Source organism: Alligator sinensis, unplaced genomic scaffold (assembly GCF_000455745.1).
Source record: "Alligator sinensis unplaced genomic scaffold, ASM45574v1 scaffold973_1, whole genome shotgun sequence".
In the NCBI taxonomy this organism is placed as follows: Eukaryota; Metazoa; Chordata; order Crocodylia; family Alligatoridae; genus Alligator; species Alligator sinensis.
The window spans coordinates 534339-559986 of NW_005842622.1; the positions used below are offsets into that span (position 1 = coordinate 534339).

At 47.5% G+C, this 25648-nt stretch overlaps 2 protein-coding genes across 7 annotated transcripts in view; one reads left to right on the top strand and one right to left on the bottom strand.

Moving 5' to 3' along the window:
• The window catches only part of RAB3IL1 (RAB3A interacting protein like 1), a 32524-nt gene extending 30938 nt beyond the window's left edge, over positions 1–1586 (bottom strand). Inside the window, exon 1 of one of the 3 annotated variants that reach the window (XM_025215102.1) lies at positions 1156–1573. In XM_025215102.1, coding sequence (XP_025070887.1) covers positions 1156–1388 — 233 coding nt within the window. In that variant the 5' untranslated portion in view covers positions 1389–1573. Of the gene's footprint in view, positions 1–1155 lie in introns of all 3 variants that reach the window. The other 2 variants (XM_025215103.1, XM_025215105.1) reach the window with 2 other exon arrangements.
• The window catches only part of LOC102386369 (bestrophin-1), a 43738-nt gene that overhangs the window by 1213 nt on the left and 16877 nt on the right, over positions 1–25648 (top strand). For all 4 annotated transcript variants that reach the window (XM_006033341.2, XM_025215099.1, XM_025215100.1 and 1 more), the window contains exon 2: positions 23391–23550. In XM_006033341.2, the coding sequence (XP_006033403.1) occupies positions 23399–23550 (152 nt within the window). In that variant the 5' untranslated portion in view covers positions 23391–23398. The remainder of the gene's footprint in view (positions 1–23390; positions 23551–25648) is intronic.

Sequence of the window (25648 nt, forward strand, 5' to 3'; positions counted from 1 at the left end):
CTGAAAAAGGAAAGCTTGCAAGCACCCTCATTTTAGAGATGGGGAACTGAGGCACAAAGATTTCGTAATGTACTCAAGGTCACACACAGAGACTGTGGCAGAGCCAGGAATTTATCTCAGCTCTCCTGAATCTTAGCCCAATGCTGAGTCACAAGACCGTCTTCCAAACCCCTGCAAATAGGCATATGGAAACAGACGTGTGGAGCTAGAGGCCAGCACATGGATTTCTCAGGGGAAGGCAGGCACGGTGGTCAATTCTATCAGTCTAATGCAAGACTTGTGAAAGTGGCTGTTTCTCAAAAAGCTCCAGCGGTTGGAATCAAGTGACTGCAGGGGACTTCAATTTAAAAAAAAATAAATAAATAAGATTCAAGTTTCTAACCCCCATGATTGCAAAGAAAAGCTTAAGAAGGTGAAGTTAATGCACACCAAGAGCTTAGAGACAAGGAGACAAGAAGGCAAAATGGAACAGAATGGAAAGGAAAGGAAGTTTATTTTTATCTTTAAAAAAGAGTTTCATGATTTTAAGCCAGTCCCCTGATTTGAGAGGTCCTGATTCATAATGTCTGAAGGCTTGGGGTTTGCACTGCTGGACTTAACAAAAAGACTTGCCCCTAGAGCTGAGATCTGCAGGAGTTGATATGCCCTTTATTCTGCTGTTGGAACAGGAGAAGCAGTTTTGGACAAGCAGAACGCCAAGCAGCCCAGCTGGGGGTCATAACAATGTATGGCTGGGATTTAAATTGGCACCAACAACTGCAACTTCTTTCCCCATTGCCCACCCCCATTTCCCTGACTCCAGCACATCCCTCCCACCACTGAAAAGGACTTCATCCTCTCAGTGGGAAAATCTGGAATTTAAAGATGCAGTAACGTACAGAAAACAGAGACAAAGCAGCTGAATTACAGTGCCAGCTGTCTGTCAGGATCACTGAAAAAGGAAGCACTAGGATTAAGATTTTGAGAAGCTAGACTATCAGTGCATGACCTTTCCCTTCCTCAAGCACTGCCCCAGCCCCTGCAATGAATGCTGACCATCAGTCCCTTACCCTTTTTCACCCCTCAGCTCCACCTCAGACCAAACCAAAGCACCATGCCCTTCCCTGATGCAGTTCAAAACCCTTACATCTTAGGTCTTAACCAACTTCTTCCTACCTTCCTACAGCCGAGGGCCCCTCTCCATCCTGTGATGCCCCGACAGGACATTCACACATGAGAACACCGACATTCCAGGTCTCTGCTGTCCCTTCCCTTGCTTTAGCTCCAGATGGGTAATCAAAAGCAGATAGATTGTACACAGTGGTCCCTGCATCCATGGCGAAGCACAGCTGGTGACGTAATGCGGTGACTGAGGGTATCTTACAGTAGAGCCACTCACAGGAGTCCATGTCATCCACAGGTGTGGGTCAGTCGTTCCACTACACCTTCAGGATCCATGCAGGCCTCTGGGAACAAATAACAGGTCAACAGGAGGGGCATGGAAAGTGGAGGCCTCCCTTTTGCCCTGAGGCCCAAAGTCCTGCCTGTCTCCTCTTTTGCGACACCGTGGCCCTAACCTTTGCTACCTCCAAGAAGCATCAGGGAGGCGGGGAAAGTATCCTTAGCTTCGCAAAGCAACACATTAACTCATTGCTCCATGTAATTATTAACTCCCAAGGCTGGTCTCATAACCACTGAGGGATCTCAGGACTGGAAGGGAGAACTCTTCCAAGAACCCACCAAGTGCAAGAAGAAAGAGAAGGCTGAGGGGGAGGAAGCAACTAAAACAGACAGGGCAGGGAGGGTGAAAAAATTGACCTCTCCAGATATTCTGTTCTTAGAGAAAGATGCTGGAGCTAGTTGCCTTTGTGCCCCGCCTCCAAGTGTGAAGTTGAAGGAACAGTTAGGAACCAGCAGCAAAGGGCAAAAATTGCCAGGTCTCATATGAACACTCCTAGGCTTTGAATCCTGGTCTTCGTCCCTCAGCCACTGCCTTTGAGTAGTCTCATACTGTAGCCCATCTGAAGCAGTTAGAACCAAGCCTCCGCTGACAGTATGGCTCCTTATTTGTCTTTTTCTTGGCAGCTTTGCCCAGGCCTGCTGTGTCCAATCGTTTTCTTACTAAAACTCCCACGTCCACTTTCCTGCTCCTTGCACTGACACCTCGTTCCCTCTCCTCCCCTCCAATCTCTTCTACCATACTAGCAAAGGTCAAGCAGGACATAGGAACAGGCCACAATCCTTCTCTTGTGGGCAGCATCACCAGGCTCATACCTAAGCTCCAGGTACAGCTCTTCCTTCTCTGACAACAGGGTGCACCTGGGGCCTGAGCAGTGTGGACTGACTTCCCCACAGGACAGGCTGGGGGGTCACCTATGGCATTCTAGTGACATATATACACGAGGCAACTAGAGGAACCTCAGACAAAAAGAAGAGACCTCAGTTTTCTTTTTAGTTCAGTTCCTTGCATCCTGGATTGCAGACCTTAAGACAATAATATCCACGCTGACTCTCAGGCTCTACCTCTCTCTCTCTTCCCCTTCCCATGCACCCTACTGATGCATATGTACATACTCCCCTGCCCCCAGGCACCGCATAATTGCAGAGTGACCCAGAATCCAGCATTTGTTGTAAACAAGGTGCAATTCTGCCCTTGGTAGCAACAGCAGCTGTCTGAGCCAGGATGTACTGCCCAGCACCAGCCAGACCATGCAGCTCCAGGGCACCATCATCCAGCCCAGCTCTGACTTTTCAGAATGGATCCTACCATTCCTGGCTCAGCCTCATCCTTCCACCTCAGGCTTGGCAGGACCTAGACAAGAAGCAGAAACCCTGGGGAAGGGATCCTTAAGCTGAGGGACCTAGGCTAGGAGCTGGTCTCCACCCCAGAATCAGCCAACCCAGACAGGATGTTACTGCCATGAAAATAAGAGAATGAAAACAAGAAGTTGGAAATCCAGGCTCCTGCCGCCCACTCACTCCCCCTCCCTCCCTGCCTCAGCCAGCTGTGTGGAATGTTTGCACAACTGGCTGGAACATTTTTAGTGGGAATTCCTTTGGGATCTCTGGATCTGGGATCTCAGATTTCAGCAGAAATGGGAGGCTGGAGTGGAGGCAGTCATAAGGAAGCCGCTTTTGCCAGAACAATAAAAAAAACAGCTGCAGCCCCCTTCAGTGTATCCAGATGAAAGAGCTGATCTGGTATGAGGCACAGAGACTGTCCAACAGCAAAAGCTCAATCCCAGTGGAGCTGCAGGAAGAACAGGAGGCGGCGTAGTTGGGACACAAGTGCCACATGAATAATGCAGATGTTGGCCTGAAACTGCCTGGGCCCTGGCACTGAAAAGAGACCTACCAGTGAGCCAATGCTTTCTGCCAGCTCAGCAACTGCACAGCAGCTCCAGGGGAGGGAACTGAGTTCTCCTGCTTGGAGCCCTGCTGTTATTTTGCAGGGGACAGTGTGAACACAAAGACTGAAGCAGACTAAAAGAAGAGGGGGAGCAGCAGGGGCTGGTCTAAAAAAAAAGGAGGAGCTCCCCTCTGCTTTTAGCAATGGAGAAGCTGCACTGTCTCCCACATTCCTTCTCTGTAACCTCTGTCTGAACCTATCTCAGTGCCCAAGCCTGTGGTTCTCCTGCTCCCAAGCTCCCCTAAAACGCTTGTTTGGCCTTCAACTTCACATACAAACACAGCAGGAGAAGAGGAAGGTAGTATTTCTGATCAAGGCACAGATTTGCATTGTAAAGGATTAAGATTTGGTTATCCAGCTCTGCCACAGGCTCCTGTATGACCTCAGGCAGATCACTTAATGCCTGTCTGCATTGCCTCTGTAGTGAGGCCAGGAGGACCACCAAGAAAAGAATTCAGACATGGCCTATGCAGCACTGCTCTGCACATATTAAGTTTCCCCAGGTACTCGTGACCCTTCTGACTGGCTACACAGTCTAACTTCCAGGCTTTGGCCTGGACTGGGTAGGCTCACATGGGTGGGATGCTCTTCTCAGTGCTGCTCTAGCACTTGCAGAGGCAGAATAGCTTTGGTCTCAGTGGGCATGTTTATATGAGATGCTTACTGTGCAGTAGCTTGTTTCTACTGCACAGTAGCATCGCCGGACATAAACCGTGACACGACACTACTGTGCAGAAACGCCAGTTACTGCATAATCATTGAATACTTGGTTATGCCAGTACTAAATGACTGCACAGTAACAACTGCGCAGTGGGCGGCTCGTGTAGACGCATCCAGTGTACCATAATGCCCCATGTCTAGAAGAATATCTTTTACCCTGGGTTTGTCCAGTGGGCCTGAAGCTTTTCTGCAGCAGCAGCTAGAAATCCCAGTGAGGGAAACTGGGCTAGACACTGTACAAATACATCATCAGAGACAGTCCTGGCCCCAGAGCTCACAGTTTGAATAGGAAAGAAAGACAATGAAGGAAAGGAAGCGGTAAGTTTGCCTTGATGCCTTTCTGGAGGAGATGCCTTAGCCAAGCAGAAGGTGGGAGATGCCAGTGTGTTATTGTTTTAGCCAGACAATATGGGCCTCTGTTTCTTTGCAGACTGGGTACAGAGAGTTAATTCAGTCCTGGCTGGTTTGCAGGAAGACAGACAATGGGTAGAGTTAGCCCCAATCACTGATACTGAGCAACAAAGGTGTCAGTTCCTTTGTAGGCTTATCCCCATCAGCCAGCTTGTAAACCTAAGGTTGAGGGCGGGGGCACTCAGAACAGGGTGCCCTTAGTGAAAATGGCAGCTATTAAAACCCACTTCTTTGAGGCTGGGAGAGTTGGAGGAGGGCGTACAGAGGAAGAGGTTGTATTATGGTTCCCAAAAGCATAAGGGCAGCTAAGATAACTGGGAGCTACCTAATCTTGAGGGAAATGCTAAGCTGTAGGTGAGATAACACAGGCCTAAGCTTTTGTTGCTGTAACCCTTTCCTCTCTGATAACTATGAGACAGAGCCTGTTCAACTTACTATGCCTACATGGACTTAGGTGCCTAAGGGCCAGATCCTTTTCTACCTCTTAGGCATCTAAGAGGACTTAGGTGTCCAAGTGTGATCCTATTTCACCCCACTTCAATCCATGAAAAATAATGAATGCAGGAGGTTGGTCGGTCCTCCTCCTGCTCTTTTTTGTGGTTTAGTCTTAAGGCTAAGATGATGGCATGTTATAGAACAGGAGCAGGCAATGTTTTTTGGCTTGAGTGGCAAAAACCCCACAATGTCTACCTTGGAAGGTGCCGGAGTACCAACATGCCGGAGCCCGGAGCAGCTGTTTGCAGCCTCCTGGCTGCAGCCAGCCCACAGAGCCCAGTCTGCTTGCAGCAGGGCTTGCAGCCTCGCAGCCTCCTGCTGGGAGCAGCCTGGGCTCCATGGCTAGCAGCAGCTGCTTAGAGCCCAGGCTGGCGGTGGTGTGCCGAGCAAAATGGCTTTGTGTGCCATGCTCAGCACACATGCTGGGGGTTGCTGACCCCTGTTATAGAAGAAGGATCTGACCCTGCATTCTCAGTGATCTGTAAAGAATGCTGTTCCAGTCACTGCCTTTTCACATGGGTCTTAGCTCCCGAAGGAAAACAGTTGAGGAAACAAGGGTGATAAACAGAAAGTATGGGACTTGGAAAGAAGCACACAAAGAGAAGGAGAGCTTGTCCACATAGGGAAGTTATTGCTAGGTGTGAATTTTGAGCCAGGCAGCTATGCCACATGAGTTCTCTTGTTCCCAAGTGGACGGAGCTAACCTGCACAAGGACACTCTCTGCATGGAATGAGTGTCCACCAGTAGCGTAACTTGGTGAGAGTGAATGGGGCACCAGCCCTGGGTGCCAACTTAGTGGGGGCACCAGAATCATCCCCCACCCTGTGGGGTCTGTGCCTGACAGGAGAAGTAGCCCCATGGCTTGCTGCTTGAAGCAACAGCCAGGTGCACCAACACTGCACTGCTGCTGTAAGAATGACATTGGGAAAGGGCAGACCACACTGTGGAAACAGCAGCTGAGGATTGTTTTTAAGTCCTCAGCATAGGTAATATTCCCACCCCTGAAACCCCTCCAGCATTCAACAGCACCTTCTCCCCCTTTTCCTCTGCCTCTCCCCCTGGCAGGGTTTGCCCAGGGTGCAAACCCTGCTCTTTATACTTCCAGTGTCCACGTACAGAATCAGTGTAGATGACTATATTTAGCAAGTAGATGACAATTTAGCATTCCAGACATTTTCCTGGATCCAGACAAGCCCTGAGAGAGAGGACAAAGGTTCTGCTTTTGCTGGAAGTATGACACAAGCTGCTGGTCTCCATACAGAGGGACCTGAGTGAGCAGAATGGCCTGTAGTACAATGGAGGTCAGGACGTTCAGAGCCAATCAATCTAGTAGTTTGGGAGATGGTGCAGCCTACTGAAGTAATGGCTTCTCTTGGCCTTAAACACCCTGTAAAGGGGATTATTAGGCCCTTTTTACAGATTGGGAATAAAAAAAACTCACTTGCCTTGGGTTGCCCAAGGAGTCTAAGATGGAGACATGAACTGAACTCAGGACCCCTGAGTCCCCATCTCCCATCTCAATCACAAGTTCAGTCCTTCCCGTCTTACCTTTGTGCAAACCTGAAACTCAAGACAACATTTCTAGGGGGAATGGATGAGAGTGGAGCCATGGGAACTGCCAGGAAAAAGTTCAGATGACAGCTAAAGCAAGAGAAAAGAAGATCAGGGGAAAAATCAGACCTCTGTCTTCTCTGCTAAAGCAGATAGCTCCCCCCACTTCCTAGACTGGGAAAACAAATGCAGCAAAAGATTATAACACAGAACTCATAAGTACTGTGAGAGTTGGTGGGGGAATCATAAACCAGGTCCTGTTGCCCAGCCCCTCTCTGAGAAACTCCACTGAAAGTGACTTGAGCTCAGGGCTTTCCATGAAGCTCACGAACAGGGAGCAGTCTGGGAGTTTTGATAAAGCCCAATCCAGCATCTGTATCCTTTTTTAAAATGGTCCTTGTTAGCTCTGATCCCAATAGTAAACCCAGCTTGAACACAATGTCAGGTCAGGTCAGGTCAGTCCCAAGGCTGTTGCGACCATTGGAGCACCTTAGATGTTGTAACAACTCTCCTCCTCTCTGCCCTGTGTTTGGCAAGCTTTGTGCACTTCATTAGTTGAAGCCCTGTCCTGTCTTTAATACTGGTTCCCCAGCTTTTCTCGGGTCTACCTCTTTTTATTTTTCCCTCCACTGTGCCCTGCATTATGGTGTTGGCAAGGGCTGTCCAGCCTTCTTGCGATTTCATAGATTTCATAGACATTAGGGCTGGAAGCAAACTTGTAACAGCATCGGTTCCAGCCCCCTGCCCAAGGAGTAGGAAGTCAGCTGGGCTCAAAGGATCCTAACAAGGTAAATGTCCAAATGTTTCTTGAAAGTGTCCAGAGTAGGTGCTTGCACCACCTCTAGGGGAAGTCTGTTCCAGGCCTTGGGGGCTTGGACAGTACAAAAGGTTCTCCTTATGTCCAGCCTAAAACAGTCTTGCAGGAGTTTGGGACCATTGGACCTTGTCGTCCCTTGGGGCATTCTGGTGAACAGGCGTTCCTCCAGATCCTGATGCACACCACTTATGTACTTATAGGCTGCCACCAAGTCACCCCTGACCCTGCGGTTCTCCAGGCTGACAAGTCTCATAGTTCGCAGCCTCTCTTCATAAGGCCTGTTCTCCTGCCCTCTGATCATGCATGTGGCTTTCCTCTGGACTCTTTCAATCTTCTCCATGTCCTTCCTAAATTGTGGAGCCCACAATTGGATGCAGTACTCCAGGTGCAGCCTCACCAAGGCCGAGTACAGCGGGAGAATGACATCCTAGGTTTTGCTTGAGATGCATCGGTAGATGCAAGCCAGAGTTTTATTTGCTTTGCCAGCTGCAGTATTGTACTGGTGGCTCATGTTCATCTTGTGGTCAATCATGACCCCCAAGTCTCTTTCGGTTATGTTGCTAGTGAGCGTAGCACTGCCGAGCCTATAAGTGTGACGTGGTTTTCTTTTCTTGAGGTGGAGCACCTTGCATTTCTCCATATTGAATGCTATCAGGTTTTCATCCGCCCACTTTGCAAGCTTATTGAGGTTGGCCTGGATCACCAGCCTGTCCTCAAGTGTGGACACTCTTCCCCAAAGTTTGCTGTCATCCGCGAACTTAGCCAGTCCGCTTCTGACACCAGTGTCCAGATCGTTTATGAAGACATTAAAGAGTACAGGTCTGAGAACAGAGCCTTGAGGGACACCACTAGTCACTGATTGCCATGTTGATTCAGTCCCATCATCTACCACTCTCTGGGTCCAACCTTGGAGCCAGTTCTCCAGCCATTGGACTGAGAAGTAGCCAAGGCCACAGTTTCTCAATTTTTCCATGAGGACATCATGGGACACCAAGTCAAAGGCTTTTTTAAAGTCCAAAGATATCAACCTCTTCCCTTTTGTCCAGGTCATATGTCACCTGGTCATAGAAGGACATGAGGTTGGTTAGGTAAGATCTACCCACAACAAACCCCTTCTGGCTGTCCCTCAGAATGCCTTCTGTTAGCCTGTCAAGAATGGTTACTTTGATATTTTTTTCCAAAATCTTCTCAGGGATTGAAGTCAAACTGATTGGCTTGTAGTTTCCCAGGGCTTCTTTCCTCCCTTCCTTGAAGATGGGCACCACATTGGCCTTCTTCCAATCTTCAGGTACTTCCCCAAAGCACCATGAGTTCTCCAATATCCTTGCCAGTGGCTGTGCTATGATGTCTACCACAAGAGGGTGATGTGTCCAAACCACTGCAGCTTCCTTTGTTGTGTAACCTCCCACAGCAGTTTGTAGGTTCCTATTTCTTGATTGATTTGAAGAAATCAAGAGATCAGTCAAAAACACAATGTTACCCCATTGAAAAAAATGTGTATGTCTGATTCCAAGATAAAAGCACACAAAAGTCTCCCTGCTACCTTGACAATTCAGATGCAGCATCAGTGGGATCTGGACTCCGCTCCGTTTCCTGATCTAGGTGGATCAGTATTGGTGAGAAACATGTTTGTGCAGTGGCAGGTTCTTAAGCCAAAAACTTCCCTTTCCCTAGAAGAGCTGTGGACCAAGGAATCACAGGGAGTCCAGATACACCTGGGTCCTTATCTCAGTGCTGTCCTGCTGTAAGGAAGTCATCTCCTTTCCCCCATGGCTCAGTATGAGACAATGAGACTGACCTGCTGAGGCCTTTATAAAGGATGATTCTTGCTCAACAGCCAAAAAAAAGCCATCTCAGGCTTCCTATCAGCAGCAAAAGCCATTATTTTGCAAAGTAAGATTTTAGTCAAGTGTTTTCTTCCGGACCAACAGTGGCTGCAAGTTCTGAGGCCAGCTGAGGATGCAAGGAGGGAACTGAATAATATAGTCAGCATGGTAGCTCCTGTGTTATTTACTTTGATACCAAATTCCACATATTTTTATGCTGTCCTCACAGCAGCTCAGAGCCATGAGCTGCAGGCTAAATTCCACACAGATGGGGGCAGTGAAGTCCCTTGGATGACAACTCACTATTTCATAAGAGACACAGATTCCTCACATTTGTTCTATGCCTCCTTGTTAAAGTCCCTGCAGTGCCCTCAGCACTGTGTGTGGGTTCACATCCCCCACACTCTTGCCCAAAGCTGGCTGGCAAGCGGGGGGCTAAAAAGGTAGCAACTCAGATACTTGGATTTGCGAGGTTACTCAAGTGGCTTGGGTTGCCCACACCATTTTCTTAAGGCTGGCTCACTCCTAGATAACCTGCTGGGCATGCCAGCTTGGTGCTGTGGGTTCACAACACTGGGTGAAGCTGTCCTTGTCCTCCCTGATGGCAGATCCCTCTGAAGCTGTCACGGCTTGGGGCTGACCCTCAGCTCAGCAGATGCCCCCCTGACTCCCAGCAAGGCTAAGTTTGCTGCAGCTGCTGGAGTAGCTGCTGCTTTGAAGCCCTCTAGTGACAGGTGTTCTGCACAGCCCAAGCTGCTGTCCTGCCCTCAGACATGAGCAGGGATACTGGTGGTTTTCTCTGATTAAAAAAATCCCCAATTTTTGGATTAAAAAACGAACCCCGAATCCACAATTTTTCTGTGATCCAAATGAAACACCAGTGATGTTTCATTTGGATCATGGAAAAAATGTGGATTTGGGGTTCGTTTTTTTAATCTGAAAATTGGAGGGGGGGGGGGGGGGGTGGGCTATCAGCAAAAACTAGGATCCTTGGACATGAGGCACGCGATGGATTGGAACAACAGTTGTTATTTCATGTCAGTGTTACTTTCCTCACTTACCCTGAGGTTTAGTACACTGCTTTGTTACAGCAGGGTCTCTTTTAAGTACAGTTTCACACACCCATTCATGGAGTGGCTGATGGGAGCAGGGGCTACACTCACAGGTTTGTTATTGTAGGATCACATATAAGGACCTTTAGTTTGTTGGTGTAGAGCAGGGGGCAGCAATGCTTTTGGCCAGAGTATCAAAAACACCCCAACCCTGACCCATACCTCAACTTGGTGAGCCAGGGTGAGCTGCGAAGCACCCAATCCTCTTTGCTGGTGGTGGCTGCATGTGCACCTCCAGGTGAACAGCAGGCGAGGGGCTGAGATTGCACTGCCCCAGCCCCTTCCCCATCCTGCACCCCAAGGTGTGAGTGCAGTTGCCACTGGCACAGAACTAGTGCTGGGGCTCCGGCACCTGGTGCAGCTTGCCAGCTGCAGCCAGACTGGGCTCTGGGCAACTGCTACCTGCCATGGAGCCCAGCCTGCTTGCAGCCTCCCAGCTGCCTGCAGTGAGCAGCCTGGGCTTCGTGGTTGGCAACAGCTGCTCAGAGTTCAGTCTGGCAGTGGCACGCCAAGCAAAATGGCCTTGCATGCCATGTTCTGGCACATGTGCCAGAGATTGCTGACCCCTGACATACAGTTATCTATGAAGGTGGAAGTTGCATGGAGATGCCATTGATTCCTAGCATTTTATTTAAAAAAGCACTGAAACAGCTGAGTGGGCTTTTCAAAAAGCCATTTTAGTATTTGTATACTACCAGGACCTGGGAAGTGAGACCCAGCAGTAAAAGCTGAGACTTGAATCCAGAGTCATACAGTTAAGAAAGAAGCCAGGAATCAAGGACTAACTGTCCAGGAACAAGACAGCTAGCACTCTGCATCAGGCCTATTGAGTTGTCTGCAGAACACTGTTGGACTTGTAGCTTGGCCTGCCTGATGCACCCCTGATGGCCAATCCACCCAGACAGGCTGCTTGTCATAATAACTCCAGACAATTATTATTATTATTTGCTCCCTTCCCTTCCCTTCCCTTCCCTTCCCTTCCCTCTGCCTCTTCCTCTCCCACTCCCCCTTCCTTTCCCCCTCTCCCTCCCTTTTCTGGGCCCTTCTAAACACCTACTAATTATTCTGACACCCAGAGACCTCACCCAGGATTGGAGCCAACTTGCGGTAGGTGCTGTACAAACCCATACCAGGAGAGTGCTGGTCCCAGATACTTACAATCAACACAGCCTTGATGTAGGAAAAAGGAAGGGTTGTTATCCCCATTACGCAGGATGAATTTGATAACAAAGAGGTTAAGAAGTTGGCGGACACCTCATGGAGTTTATGGCAGAGCTCAGAACTGACCACAGATGTCTTGGGGTCCTGCCTGGTACTTTACCCACAACACTGCCTTTCCCTGGTTTTTACAAGGAGGGACATGATGCAGTCCCAAAACGGACAGGATGCTTTGAAACAATGAAGCCCCCCTCCCCCCTTTGAGTGTAGTCACCCACCCAAACAATGAAGTCTCATAAAGAACAATCAATGTCCTGTCACCTTCCATATTTACCCTCAAGACTGATATTAAACTACAGAAGAAATCAGGAGAGGCCTCTCAGGACCCTCTGGGAACGGGCTGTGAGAATTGCACACAGGGAAATGAGTTATCACAGACAGCTATTTTTCCATGAAGATTTTATTTTGAAGCTTGGTTTCCTCTCTACTGGCAAATATAAAGACAGGGGCCCTTTCATGACTGCACACAAAATCCTTGTTAAAAGATTGTGTCACTGACCTCCTTCTAGCTGCCAGGCTCCATAAGGGTTTTATGAATATACTACCTCTGCCCATTAGAGGAATAGTCCTTTAGTTCAGGGGTGGGCAACCTGTGGCACCTGTGCCATTAGTGGCACAAGCCATCTCTCCTTGTGGCATACAGCCGATTAGGGAGGAAGTAGGGAGCACAGTGGAGGACACAACAGAGAGCAGAAAGCAGAGCAGCAGATTGGGCAGGGAGCACAGGACAGGGAGAAGAAAGCAGAGCAGCGATTTGAACAGGGGAAGGAGATTGGAGTGGCCCTTGGGAGGATGTGGGGCTTAAGCTGTGGCACACTTGCCAAAAAGGTCGGGCCCCATTCTTTAAGCTCGAGCAGACATACATTTAAAGATCTGGGTCAGTTCCCTGTTCATGAAACCACAGTGCTTCTGGAGCTTGGAATTTTCTTTTGTTCATAAACCCTTTCCTGAGAGAACAACATTGATGCCACACTGGCCAGTTTTCAGAGGCATTTCTGTCTGAGCGTGGATTTTCTCCCCTGCTGCCCATTGCACAGAGGGAACATCAGACAGGAGGGGACCTCATGGACTATCAATTCCAGGCCCTTGTTATCACAGGCACCATCAGTCTCCCTTCCTTGAGACAGTCCAGCTTTCCTTCCTTGACATGCCGTTTGTTTTTTCACACAGGGAGGAAATGATGATGACTCCCTTACTGAGGGAACTTTATTACATAGATTCATAGATGTTAGGGTAGGAACAGACCTCAGTAGGTCATCGAGTCTGACCCCCTGCCCTCGGCAGGAAAGAGCACTGGGGTTAGACGACCCCAGCTAGGTGCTTGTTTAGCCTCCTCTTAAAGACCCCTAAGGTAGGGGAAAGCAACACCTCCCTTGGAAGACCAGTCTAGATTCTGGCAACCCTAACCATGAAGAAGTTCTTTCTAATGTCCAACCTAGAAAAAACTTCTAAAGGTACATGGCTAACAGATACCACTAAGACATATGCACCCCAATAGTCCTTTCCCCATAGGTACAGCCACAAAAAGAGATCGGGGCACAGTACCACAGAGATCTACTCAGTGACTATGGGATGTGCAGGGCCCTGCATCTAAGGAAACATGATCCTTCTACTTGAGAGCTTGCCACCTAAATCAGTCTGAGACAGCACATTTCAGGCACAGATAGCAATTCAAATGCTGTAGAAATAGTAAGAGATGTGTATGATGGGACAAGCTCACAAGGGTCGATAGGGATGTCAAGGGGGGACCCCTGTAGAAAGGTTTCAAGCAAAAGAAGTGTTTTTTAGACAGGCTTGAGGAAAGAGAGGGAGGTGAACTCATACATAAAAGACAGCTTAGAAACAAGGAGAAAGCCCCAGAAAATCACCAGGCAGAGGGCAGGTGGGAAGGTGAGGTGAGATGCCAGCAGGGGAGAAGCTGTGCAAGATTTTGAAAGTGCAGGTGGAAAGCTTGAATTTGCTATGGAAGGCAAGAGGGCACACAGGACAAGGACTTGTGCGTGATCACATTCAAACTGAAAGATAATTTTAGCTCCAGAATTTTGCTTACACCAGAGGGAGAAAGGGGACAAGCAAGATAAGCTCTAGGATGAGCAGAGAGGAAACGATTGCACTGGACAAAGTTTGAGCTGACTCAGGAATGGATGAAGAAATGAGTGGTTGGGATAAAGACAGCATTTAGAGATGTTACAGAAGCAGCAGGGCCAGCCAGATATGGCATCAGTGTGCTATATTTTAAGGTGTGGGAAAGGACACAAGGAGCTGAGAGTGCCACTGGGACTGCAAACTGGGGAGAGGAGGCCAGGAGCAGTTATTAAGGGGGATAAAGAAGACAGGGAGAGTGGAGAGCTTTGGGAACAAGGGTGAGATGTTCACTGTACCACAGAGAGTTCAAGGTAATGGTGGAAAGAGCTGTTGGAGGGGCAAGATGGAGAAGAAAGACTAAACAAAGAGGAAGAGATGGGGGCTAAATGGTAGATTGGACATTACCGGCATGGTGACAGTAGATCGTTGAGCAAACTGGGTCAGCCAGGGGCAGAGGGTGAGATGAAGCAGGGAGTGGGTTGAGAAGGAACATGGATGAAGGGAAGGGGAATGAGAAGCCACTGAAGACAACCCTGAATGAGCAGTTGTGTGATGGAACCAGGAGAGCAGAAGCCTTGAGGGTCCCGAGGGAGAGACGTTTTATGGCATTTGTGGAAAATTCCTTCTGTGATTAATCTCCAGGGTTTTTGAGAAACCGTGACGAACAAAAAGGAACCAAACAGGAAAGAATTAAGAGGGAAATGCCTCTCCTCTTGTGCCAGGAGTTAGCAGCAGCAGCCCGCCAGGCAGCCAGCCCTGCCTCCCCCTCCTCCAACCACCTCTATAAACACACAAGGCTTACTCAGAAGATTAGAAGGGAACGGGGCAAAAGACAAGAGTCTCTTTTGTAATGGGAGTGAGATTAAGGCATCAAGTGACCAGCTACAGCTCCCAAGGGGGTTACAGGCTCCTTAGAGCCCCGGATCTTCATCAAGTTCAATCCCCCATGAGCCCAGGGAGCGGTGGACGAAGGAGGTGGCGTGTGCCACAAAGAACCCAGCCAGAACACGTGCAAGACCAAACTTCGTAAGTCTGCAGTGCAGTCCAGGAGCTGGTGTCTGTAAGTACCTGCAGCCAGGGGTGTGGGCTTTATGACCTGGGCTAAAAGATTCCCTCTGGACTGCCAGTCTTGTCTATCTGAATATAGCACTTGTGGCAATTCTGCATATATCTGTTGTGTGCCCCACATCTGTCTGTCTGTGATGAACTTATGATTGCTGTAGACTCTGTCCATGCACGATCTATTGGAGCTAGTTAATATCGGTTGGCATGCAGGTGAGATTGTTATTTTAAGTGGAATGACCAGACTGATTGAGTGAGTAGTCAGGAGTGAATATGTGGGGAAAAGGGCAGGCAAGGTTCTTTGGGGAGCTGTGATATCTTTTATTAGACCAACTAAATAGCTGGAAAAAATGGTTTTTGCAGGCTTTTGGGCATGAGCACCCTTCTTCAAGCATTGGGGAAAATTTACCTTGCTTATTTAGAGACACCGATTTTGGGGTGTGATATGATTTATTGAACCAACTGTATAGCTGGAATAGCGTTAGACAAGCTTTTGAATGCAAAGCATTCGTCTTCAGATCCGAGGAGAAAGGCAAGCACAGCTACAACATCACTCTAACACTACCTTTCTTATTTAGTCAGATGCCCAGGTATCTGCCATTGCAGCCAGTGTAGGAGGTGATCCTAATATGCCAATCCCAACCCTGATGAAGCTACTTCAAATCACATCCCCAGCTCTTCTCGCCCCCAGAAGAGAGCCAGCTACCTGGTTACATCCTGTGGCATTTCCAGAATAATAGGCAGGATATTAGAGAAACTGCTGTAACTGTTTTTAGCCAAGGGAAAAGGCACTGGAAAATGCCCTATATCCTGTGCCTGTAGCAGAGGAATTGAATGGAAGTGGGAAACGTCCATTATTTACATGGGAAAGAGCTGAAGTTTCCATGTTTGGTAAAAATTTATTCTGCTTTTGAGTTATGTGATGAAGAGTCTCCCTGGGTGCTTTCAAGATGCAGAACACAGACATTCTAGCCAACATTTTGTAAGCTCCCCCCAAGATAGCTACATGAGTATGCATACATTTCTGACATATGTCTTACATGTGTGCCAGTTCAACTACAGTTGAACTTTAGAGATTGCCCTTCTGAATCCAATACTCCATATAGAAAACTATACAAAGATTTAACACATACAATCAGTATCTAAAAACTAGGAGCCAACCACATGGCTGGCTAAAGCGTTGGTTGTGCAGGTTCCTAGTAAAACCACACAGGGTGAGATTTAGGGAATTGTTATTAAAGTGCAAGACAATGTTTTAACTGAAGCAGTAGCAGTTATGGGAATGTTACTAACATAGGTTATACATGTGGTTGTAGGAAGGAAGGGCTGGTTGTTGGAGCAGGCAGCAAGGCAGACTTTATAGTTTTCCAGGTCCTCTGCTGAGGAGATTAGTTGAAGGTACTGGCATTTGGATTCATGCTTTCCCACATATCTGCAGTGCAGGGAAATCCTGAACAAGCTTATGCATTGGGCAAGATCCTCTTTTACCTACAGATCATCCTATTCCGCTCTGCTCAAGTCCCTGACAAATATATTAATTGGGCATCATCTTAGCCCTAAGACAAAATTACACAGATCAGTGAGCATTACGTTTGCATGAATTGATTTTCAGGACTCAAATAGGGTGTGATAGAATCACACTAGATACCTAAGACCACTTAGACATGTAATTGGTGGCACAGGTTTTGGCCCATTGCCAGCGTATACAAGGATATGTATATGTGCATGTGTGTATGCATACGCTCATGCACTGAAGCTAATAAATTCAGGTGTGAAAAAAGCTAGTACTTACAGATTTGGATAGCTATTCATTAATCTGAAAAAAAAGTATCACCTTTCTACCTGTATAACTTGTATTATTCTGTCAGACAAAGACTGAATGGCTACTTCTGTACACTATGTTTAAGGTGATGTAACTTATGATTAATAATAAATTATCGAGTATTATTCACACTAGAGGCTATGCTCTAAACCTAGCCACTAGACAGCATCACTGCATTAGAAAAAACTGGAAGGACTTCCTTCACTGCCCTGAATATATTTTATCTCCCAGTATAATTGATTTCAGGTTATTGTGATGTGAAATCTACTGTTAGAGGGATGATGCTGGAGTTGGACATCCTGCATGTTCCAGGCATGTTCTGTCTCCCAGTGCTCAAGCATGACATTAGGGGGAACTATGCTGCCTGAAACACTGTATATCATAACCTGGATGCAACACCCAGATAGAGCCTAAGGAAGTCTGCCACATGAAAGTGCTGGACAAATAAGTCAAAAAATGTCCAGGAGCCTCCTTGTGGCTTGGTAAAGGACATTATTTTTCTTGTATCTGTCCTTGCCCTTTTTGAGGTTACTTGCTAGGAATAAACTATGAACAAGGTTTCTGTTTGCAAAAAAGAGACAGTTTTAAACTAAACTGATGGGAAGCAAGGTTTGAATATGTTTAACCTAAATATCTTAATAAATTCCTGGTGCCAGAAGCTTGTCTCTTATATCACATATGTGCAGTCTAATTAACTAAGGATGAATTTTGATCATCAGCATTCCCAACAAGCTGCTCATGAACTGAGAGTACTTTCTGGATGTGAGTCACTGAATTATTTGAATGGTAAAGGTAAGGATGCCTTAGGGTGATACCTTTTATTGAATCAACTGCATAGTTGAGATGGAGTTAGACAAACTTTCAATTGCAAGACATTCTTCTTACCTTATTCTTATTTGAATAGTAAAGAAATTATAGAACATCATAGCCAGCTCACATGTAATTCATAGATAGAAAAGGAGGTGATACTCAGCAAATGAGCAACAAGCTGTAAAGTACTCCCCGATCTCTCTATGCTACGGCATGGTTGGAAATATTTGCCCTCAAGCTGGGGTATACTCTGTCCTCCAACTCCTCATCATGGCTCCAGGGACATGTTGGTTGTAGATGTGCAATCTTTAATGACCTAGTTCTTCCTCCCTCACTTCATGGCATAAGGGGCTCTGTACTGCAGCAAGTGCTGTCCTCCATAATATTGATGTGCACCTTCTTCCTGTACCCAAACACAGCGTTAAGAGAACTGACGTTGTGACACTGCAGGCACTGCTCTTCACAAGTGACACTTGGAGGAATGTCCTCTTTTCTCCCCTGTATATTAATTGTTCTCTTTTTTTCCTGAATTTCTAGAGCCCTGATCCAGAGCCCATTGAAATGAAGGGGAGTCATTCCACTGACTTAAATGGATTTTAGTTGAGTTCTTCTGGCTCTTAGTACCAGTGAAAGTTTTCTGGCAAGTAGCAGCAAGGAGTGCACCTTGGGCTGAAAAGATAGCTCAGCACTACCTGCGCTTATTCAGGGGCTGATCCTTTATTTTTTTAAGTCAGTGGACAGACTGATATCCTAGGCCCTATGCTGAGGGTGGCAGCCACAGGCCAGTTCTCCTCTGCTAAATACTTTACTCCACAAAGGTCAAGAAACCACCCCCAGCAAACAAAAAAAAAAGACAGTGAATTGAACAGTACCGCAAATACCAGAAAGCTGTGAGGTGCTGGCATTCATAGATTCATATTCATAGATTCATAGATGTAGGGTCGGAAGGGACCTTGTAGATCTTCTAGTCCGACCCCCTGCCCTGGGCAGGAGAGAAAACTGGGCTCAAATGACCCCAGCTAGGTAACTATCCAGCCTCCTCTTGAAGACCCCCAGGGTAGGAGCCAGCACCACTTCCCTTGGAAGTTGGTTCCAGATCCTAGTCACCCTGACTGTGAAGTAGTGCCTTCTAATGTCTAGTCTAAACCTACTTTCTAGCAACTTATGGCTGTTATTCCTTGTTACTCCAGGAGGCGCTCAGGGGGAGCAAGATCTCTCCCAAACCCCACTGGTCCCCCCTAGTAAGTTTATGGATGGCCACCAGGTCTACCCCCAGCCTTCTGTTGTGAAGGCTGAACAGGTTAAGGTCCCGTAGCCTCTCCTCATAGGGTCTGCCCTGCTGTCCCCAGATCATGTGAGTGGCCCTCCTTTGGACCCTCTCAATGCTGTCCACATCCCTCCTGAAGTGCGGCGCCCAGAACTGGACTCACTACTCCAACTGCGGCCTGACAAGTGTCGCATAGAGGGGAAGGATCACCTCCTTGGCCCTGCTTGTGATGCATCTGTGGATGCAGGACAAGGTACAGTTAACCCTACTGACCGTGTTCTTGAATTGTCAGCCCATGATCTCTTTCTGCCACCGTGCTTTCGAGAAGGGAGTTCCCCAGCCTATAGGTATACTGCTGGTCCCTACTGCCCAAGTGCAGCACGCTGCACTTGTCAGTATTGAATTCCATCCTATTTTCATTTTCCCATGCCTGTAACCTGTCCAGGTCCTGCTGTAATCTGTCCTTCCCTTCTAGCATGCCCACCTCACTCCAAGATCAAATAAGGTCAGGCCTGGAGGATCAAATAAGGTCAGGCCTTTGAAGGAGGTGTCTGTCACCCAAAGAGTTGAGGAAATTTGCAGAAGAAGGAGTCATTAACCACTGGCAACTTGCACTGCCCATGCATTCCAACCTTTACATTGTCCCATAGGACCAGTCATACTAAAGGATAAGGACTCTCTCAATGGCTGGCATGCATGAAGTAGGTTAGGAAAGATGATGGGAGTGGCTTCTTCCTTCACTGTCACACCTTGCCTCATTCTGCATCTCTTATCATCCTCACCCCCACTTGCTTTCATCAAAGAACTACAATTTTTAAAGAAATGTTTCATGTTCCCAGTCAAATGAAGTCCAAATCCCTGAGTCAGTCCAGAACCATACTGGCCCTACAACCAGCAAACATCCTCCACCAGGGGCTTCAGATATTTCCAAAGGCTTTTGGCAGGCATCCTACATGCAGGCCTGAGCCTGGAGGCTTGGGGTTTGAATGTTCCCAAGTTTCACCTGCTCTCAGCCATATGGCTGCAGGAGCAAGCTAGGGAGGGGCCTCCCATTTCCATAAAATGGGCTTTAAGCCCAACCACTTTGGCAGGTACTAAACCATGCCAGGAGAACAGTTATCCCTGAGAGGGCTTAAGGAAAGCTGCCTTCTTAGATCCAGATTCATAGCGTTTCCCCTGCCATCAAAGAACTACAATTCAAGAAGAGCTTTTGTCTGTGGGTGGAAATCTGCTTCCGAGGATCAACATGCTTTGCTGTTCTCTGCTGTGTTTAAACTATCACCATTAAGTCCTGGAGAGGAGCCCAAGCCTAATTTAAACACAGTCCCAACCCACGTTTCCCTTTCCCTCATCCTCGCTCTCTCACCTTCCCTTTCCCTCCTCTACTTTCCTGCTCTTACTTGTTTGAGTAAATCTCCAGCTTCCCCCCTTTCTACCCGACATTCTTCATCTTTTATCAATGTCTCACTCATCCTTCACAGACACCCTTTTTTCCCTTTCTTTCTCACTTCTCTCCCCGTCTCCTTTCTCTTCCCTTTATCCTACCTTCTCTTTCATAAATCATGTTCACGGGCCTCTGAACCCTCTTCTTTGGAGTCTGTGTTAAGACATTATTCCCTCTGCCTCGGGCACTCTGCCTCAGCCCAACCAGGAGGTGCAGTTTTTTCTCTCAGTCTTGTTCCCATCTGCAAAGATTTTAAGTTAGTTATGTCTCCTCTCTCAGGGATCCTCACAGAGCAGGGAAGAAAATGTGAAGCCTTTCACTTCTAGATGATAGTTTAAGCCCAGCCCAAGCCACTTAGTAGCTGAACAGTGATATTACCCAGAGGAGACTGCTTTGAGGTCTGTTAATGTGAGTTAGTGCTCCCAGTCAGGTGTTGCAGGAAAAAGCAGGATTCAAACCTAGTTCAGTTGGATTGACACAACACCTTATTTGATTAATGACAGAGAGGCTTTAATAACTATACCACACACAAGCTATAAAACTAAATGACAGAAAGACTCCTTCCCAGTATTCAGTAAATGAGCTATCACAAAAGTCCTAGTATATTTTAGCTGCAAGAGTGTCTCTCACCAATGCAGGCAGGAAGCGATTCAGTCTTTGCAGCCTTCACTGGCCATGGATCCATCACCCAGAGTGATCAGCTGGGTGCAGGTTACAATGCTGCAGTGATTTCACTTTCTCTCCTGGATTGCACACTTTCCTGGCAACTCTGTTTCATTCTTATACTGTTCACTGTATAGCTTCAAAGCATTCCTTCTTGATAGTTGGTCGATTAAAGTCCAAACAAAGTAGGTAGAGAGGGACCACCACATTACAACTGCTAACTGCCTGGATCCTGTTTTGGGTCGTCTAGTTGTGAAACTTGTTTTTCCAAGCTTTTGATCAGTTCGGAGGTTACGCTTCAGTCAAATGGGATGGATTTTGATTGACTGAATGGAATAGCTTAGGGCATTGATCACAGGACACTGTCTTGGGTAGTTGTTTTAACAATGGCGCAGAACTCATAATAGTTTGTACCAGTGATGGTCTATGGAGACATTTGCAAAACCTCAGACAGATATTGAATGCCTGTTCTGAGAAATATGCCTTAATTAAGGAAGGATGTGTCAACAAGGAGGATACAGTCACGTAGTGATATGCAGTTATTTATGAATGATTTTGCATAATAAAACATTGGTTACATTTGCAACTAGCACAGGAGATTAAATCAATTGGGACTGGTTTATTTTGCATGGTCCCAGGTGTGCGAGCCGCCTCCCGATCCCATCCATGTCACCATGTGCGGGCCGGGAGCAATATGCGGACCCGTCTTTGCGCACGCGGGCTGTGGCTAGCAGCCCGGGCATGTGGGGTCAGAGGAGACTGTGCGGCGGCAAGGCACGCACGGGCTAGAATTAGTCACAGAGGCGTAGTGGTTGATTTAAAGATTGTTTACTTACACCAAAGATGGTCGCGGTGCAGGCAGGAAAACTTGCTTGAGTTACAGTTGCAGATAGAAAAGATAAGAGGTGGACTAGAGTTCCTTCCCGTGAACACTCTTCTAGCCCATCCGGTTGGAGGCTCTAAACCGCGAGCCCGTTGCACCAACCGAAGAAAGTACTCGAGACAAAGAGCTCTGAATAAACTCACACGAAGTTTGCTAGGCTCCGTGGGTCCTTGTGCGCGCAGGGAGAGGGATACGTCGAGGATTGCGCTCGGTGACGGGGAGAGGCTAGAGGCTGATCAGACCCCTGTTGCCTGCTTTAAATGCGCTGGGTCCGATAGGCTCCGCAGTGCTTAGAGATCTTCACACAGCATGAAGTCTCCTCCTCCTGGTGTTCGTGGAGTCCTCCCTTGCGGGGGTTCTCCTCGGAGTTCTCCAACTTGGGCGGAAACCACCCAAGCCTCTTATATGGCTAGCAAGCCAATCGCTAGCTGCCACGTGTGCATAATTTAACACAAGCCAATAATGGGGCTCGAATTAGAATACAAATGGCGGGAACTCTTTGCACCGAGCATTTCTTAGATGCAAAAGAAATGCACCATGCAAAGAAAGCTACAAATTGGCGGGAAATTCTCCCTTGCACCGGGGTTCTTCTTTACAGCAGAAAACTCCGTGTAAAGAAGCTGCAATTTAGCGGGAAAATAATTCAGTGGTGCCAAAGCACACACAAAAACAAAAATCACAACTTTGGGTTGTGACACCAGGCATGATCTTCCGTTCTTGTGCAAGATGCACTGTTATTTTAATTTGCTCATTTAAATTTCATGTGTAGGTCCGGCCAAGCTTTCTGAGTCATCAGTGTGGACCTGGAAAAGAAGGAGGGATGGAAAGATAAAGCTGGCAAATCCCTTCTCATCTTTGTGGCAAACTGGATTGTGCTGGTAACTGTGGGAAGAAGCTCTTTACAAATGCCAGGGATTTCACAGAGGAAAGGGCCTGAGCACTCCTTTCAGTAAGACTCGGACACATGATGATCATCCTCCCCCTCATCACCAACATTCTCTCTTCTCTTTATCAGGCATCACAAATATTGTCGGACTCTATGCTCTGCTATAGTTCTCGCTTACGGGTTAGGTTGCTAGCTAGAGATCTATCATACAAGACCCATCTGATCCAGAATTCTTGCACGCATTGTAAGGACATTTGAGGATTCCTTTGAAAAGAAATATGAAAGTGTATTGCATTTTTTTGTTTGTTTGTTTTGATTTTTTTTGCAAGGTTCATTCTTCCTGAAATGGAAGATCCAGAGGTGCCACAGGCATTCAAGTATTGAGCCCTTGGGCATGGTATAAACATGAAGATCACAAAAGCATAGACAGACAGCTAGATAGTTAGATCACAGAGAGAGCTAGAGCTACTATCTGTTCTCTACTGGGATGGACTTCTAGAGTAGTCTAAGCAAACTAAGGCAGTTAAGTCCAATTCTATTCCACCCTGCTCAAGTCCCAGAAAAAAACTGTTCATACCAAAAGTGGGTGGCTCCTCCTCCTCCTCACTGCTTTTTTTGCAACTCTGTCATAATACCAAGATGATAGTGTGTTGCGAAAGGAGATGCATTCGTGGATTTTCAAGTTGAGTGGAAAGGAATCATATGTGGGTGCTTAAATTCACTATAAGGCACTCAATGGTTGGGATAGGAGCTGTCCTCTCCAGTGTCCCTTTCTCAATAGCATCCCTGTAATGCACAGAAATCCATTATTAGCTCACTCAGATCCACCATCTGAAGGACTTGCTGTAGCTCTCCAGGCCTGCCCCTGCCTCCACTCCCTTGGTAAGATGCCTGATAGCCTCAGCTTGTGTCTATTCTGTTTCTAACAGGATCTGTGATGACGGTGACATACACGAATCGTGTGGCTAATGCCCGCCTGGGCACTTTCTCGCAGCTCCTGCTCCAATGGAAAGGGAGCATCTACAAACTCCTCTACTGTGAGTTCCTTATCTTCATCACTCTCTACTTCACCATCAGTCTCATTTACAGGTAAGCTTCATCTTTCACCCAGGCCCTGAGATATCTCTCCAGATTCTGCCTGTCATTACCATGGGTGACTGGGCTGTGTAGAATAAAAAATAATTATATGGGCAAAAAGGAACTGAGCAAGAAACATTTAAAATATATCCTGGCTATATGAAGTGGTATCAGTTTAAACAAGAGGGGAGACCTGCTTCCTGGATTTACATAGATTTCCAGGGAGGAAAGCTCCTTTTCTATTGCTTTAACATAGGGTGCTGACAGATGCACAGGCCCCTGCTCTAACTCATGGCACTTTACATAAAGCACCATGAGTAAGAGCAGCCCCTCTAACCTAACAGACATTCATCTACTGGAGGAGGGGGGGAGAACAGAATATCCCTAATGCACTCCGAAGTGGAGCACGTTCATCTGATCCTTCATTTGATGAGGATTAATTTGTTGTGAGACTGGCCACTTTTAAAGCACTCTGCATCTGTGCATGTGTCATGGCACAGCTGTAGAGTGCTTTCAGAGGGGTCAATCATACAACAAATGTAACTTCTGTCTGCACCCATAGTTTAGCACAGGGGTGGGCAAAATATGGCCCATGGGCCGAATCTGACCCACCAAGCCATTCTATTTGGCCCACAGGGTCCCCCCAAAGATTAGAAAATTAATATTTATCTGCTCCTGGCTGCCTGTCAAAGATGACAGGAGTCAAGGGCAGCAGGATCCAGGGGGAGCTGGCAGCAGGATGCAGCAGCCCAGGCCTACCCCACCCTCAGCCATTTCCCTGCCTTCCTGCCCCAAAACTGCTCCAGCACCATATGGCTCCCAGATGCATGAACAAATTGCGGGAACATGGGGTCCTGCACTAGTACCCCAGAGTGGGTGTATGTAGGGAGGGACTGTGTGTATATAGGAAGGGACTCTGTGTGTGTGTGTGTGTGTGTGTGTGTGTGTGTTCATACGGTGAATCCTACATGCACACCCCACCATACACACTCATCCACACCCCCCCTTGCACTGCCATACATGCAGATCCCCACATCCCCTCACACACCCCAGCCATCCTTTCCCCCAGACACAGCCCTCCACAAGCCCAATACCCAGCCACACTCCACATATCCACACACCCCCCACACACTCCCTCAACCCACACCCACACCTCCCACACCTATCCACCCCCCACAGGCACACCCATGCTCCACATACCCACACACCCACAGCCCCCCACAAACCTATACCCACCCCCCACAGTATATAAGAGTAAGACTTAATTTTAAGCTATTATATACAATCACCTCTATGTACACTACACAAACACATGTAAACCAGGACATAAAATATTTTAAAAAATCAAATAATGAATGTTTTAGATGTTTGCTTTTTAGAATATAATTTGGTATTTTTCTGGTTCCGAGATAGCAAACCCCCTTGCTAAATGGAGTACTTCTGGGGGCAAGGGTAGGGATTTCTGGTGGCAAAGGTCAGGGGTCAGGGGGCGGGACTTCTAGTCACAAGTTGGTAAAGAGGGGGGAACACCTGTTAAGGAACAGGGCTACCCATGCGGCCCTCAAGGCTTGACAAAACTCAGTAGGCGGCCCTCCACCCAAAATAATTGCCCGCCCCTGATTTAGCATCTAATGGCTCTTCCATGTCAGTGGGAGTAGAGTTTTCTCCCAGTCCCTAGTGAAACATACATGAGATGACCATCTTCACAGAAGAAGGATGGTTACTCCTTGGTGGGACAGCGAATAATCATCCCCAGAAGAGCAGTTCCTGGATCCATGGATGTAAATAAACAGGCTACACATATACAGGGGCTACTCCATCCCCCAGCAGGGTGGTTTCCCTGAATCTGGATGTGCGGATTCAGTTGGAATATAGGCAGGACAACTAGGATGTCAGAGGATGGGGGTACAAATTACCAGATCAACAGGTTGGGGCCTGGTTTGGTGGAGCAGGGAGTGTGGGACCCAGGTCCACAGGAGCTGAGAGGGGAGATCCAAGAGAGACAGTCTGAGACATGAGCTGAGGTCAGGAGCCAGGGGTCAGAGAGCTGGTGCCAGGTTCCAAGCAGAATCTGGGATCAGGGTCAAGGAAGCCAAGCTGAGTCAGGATG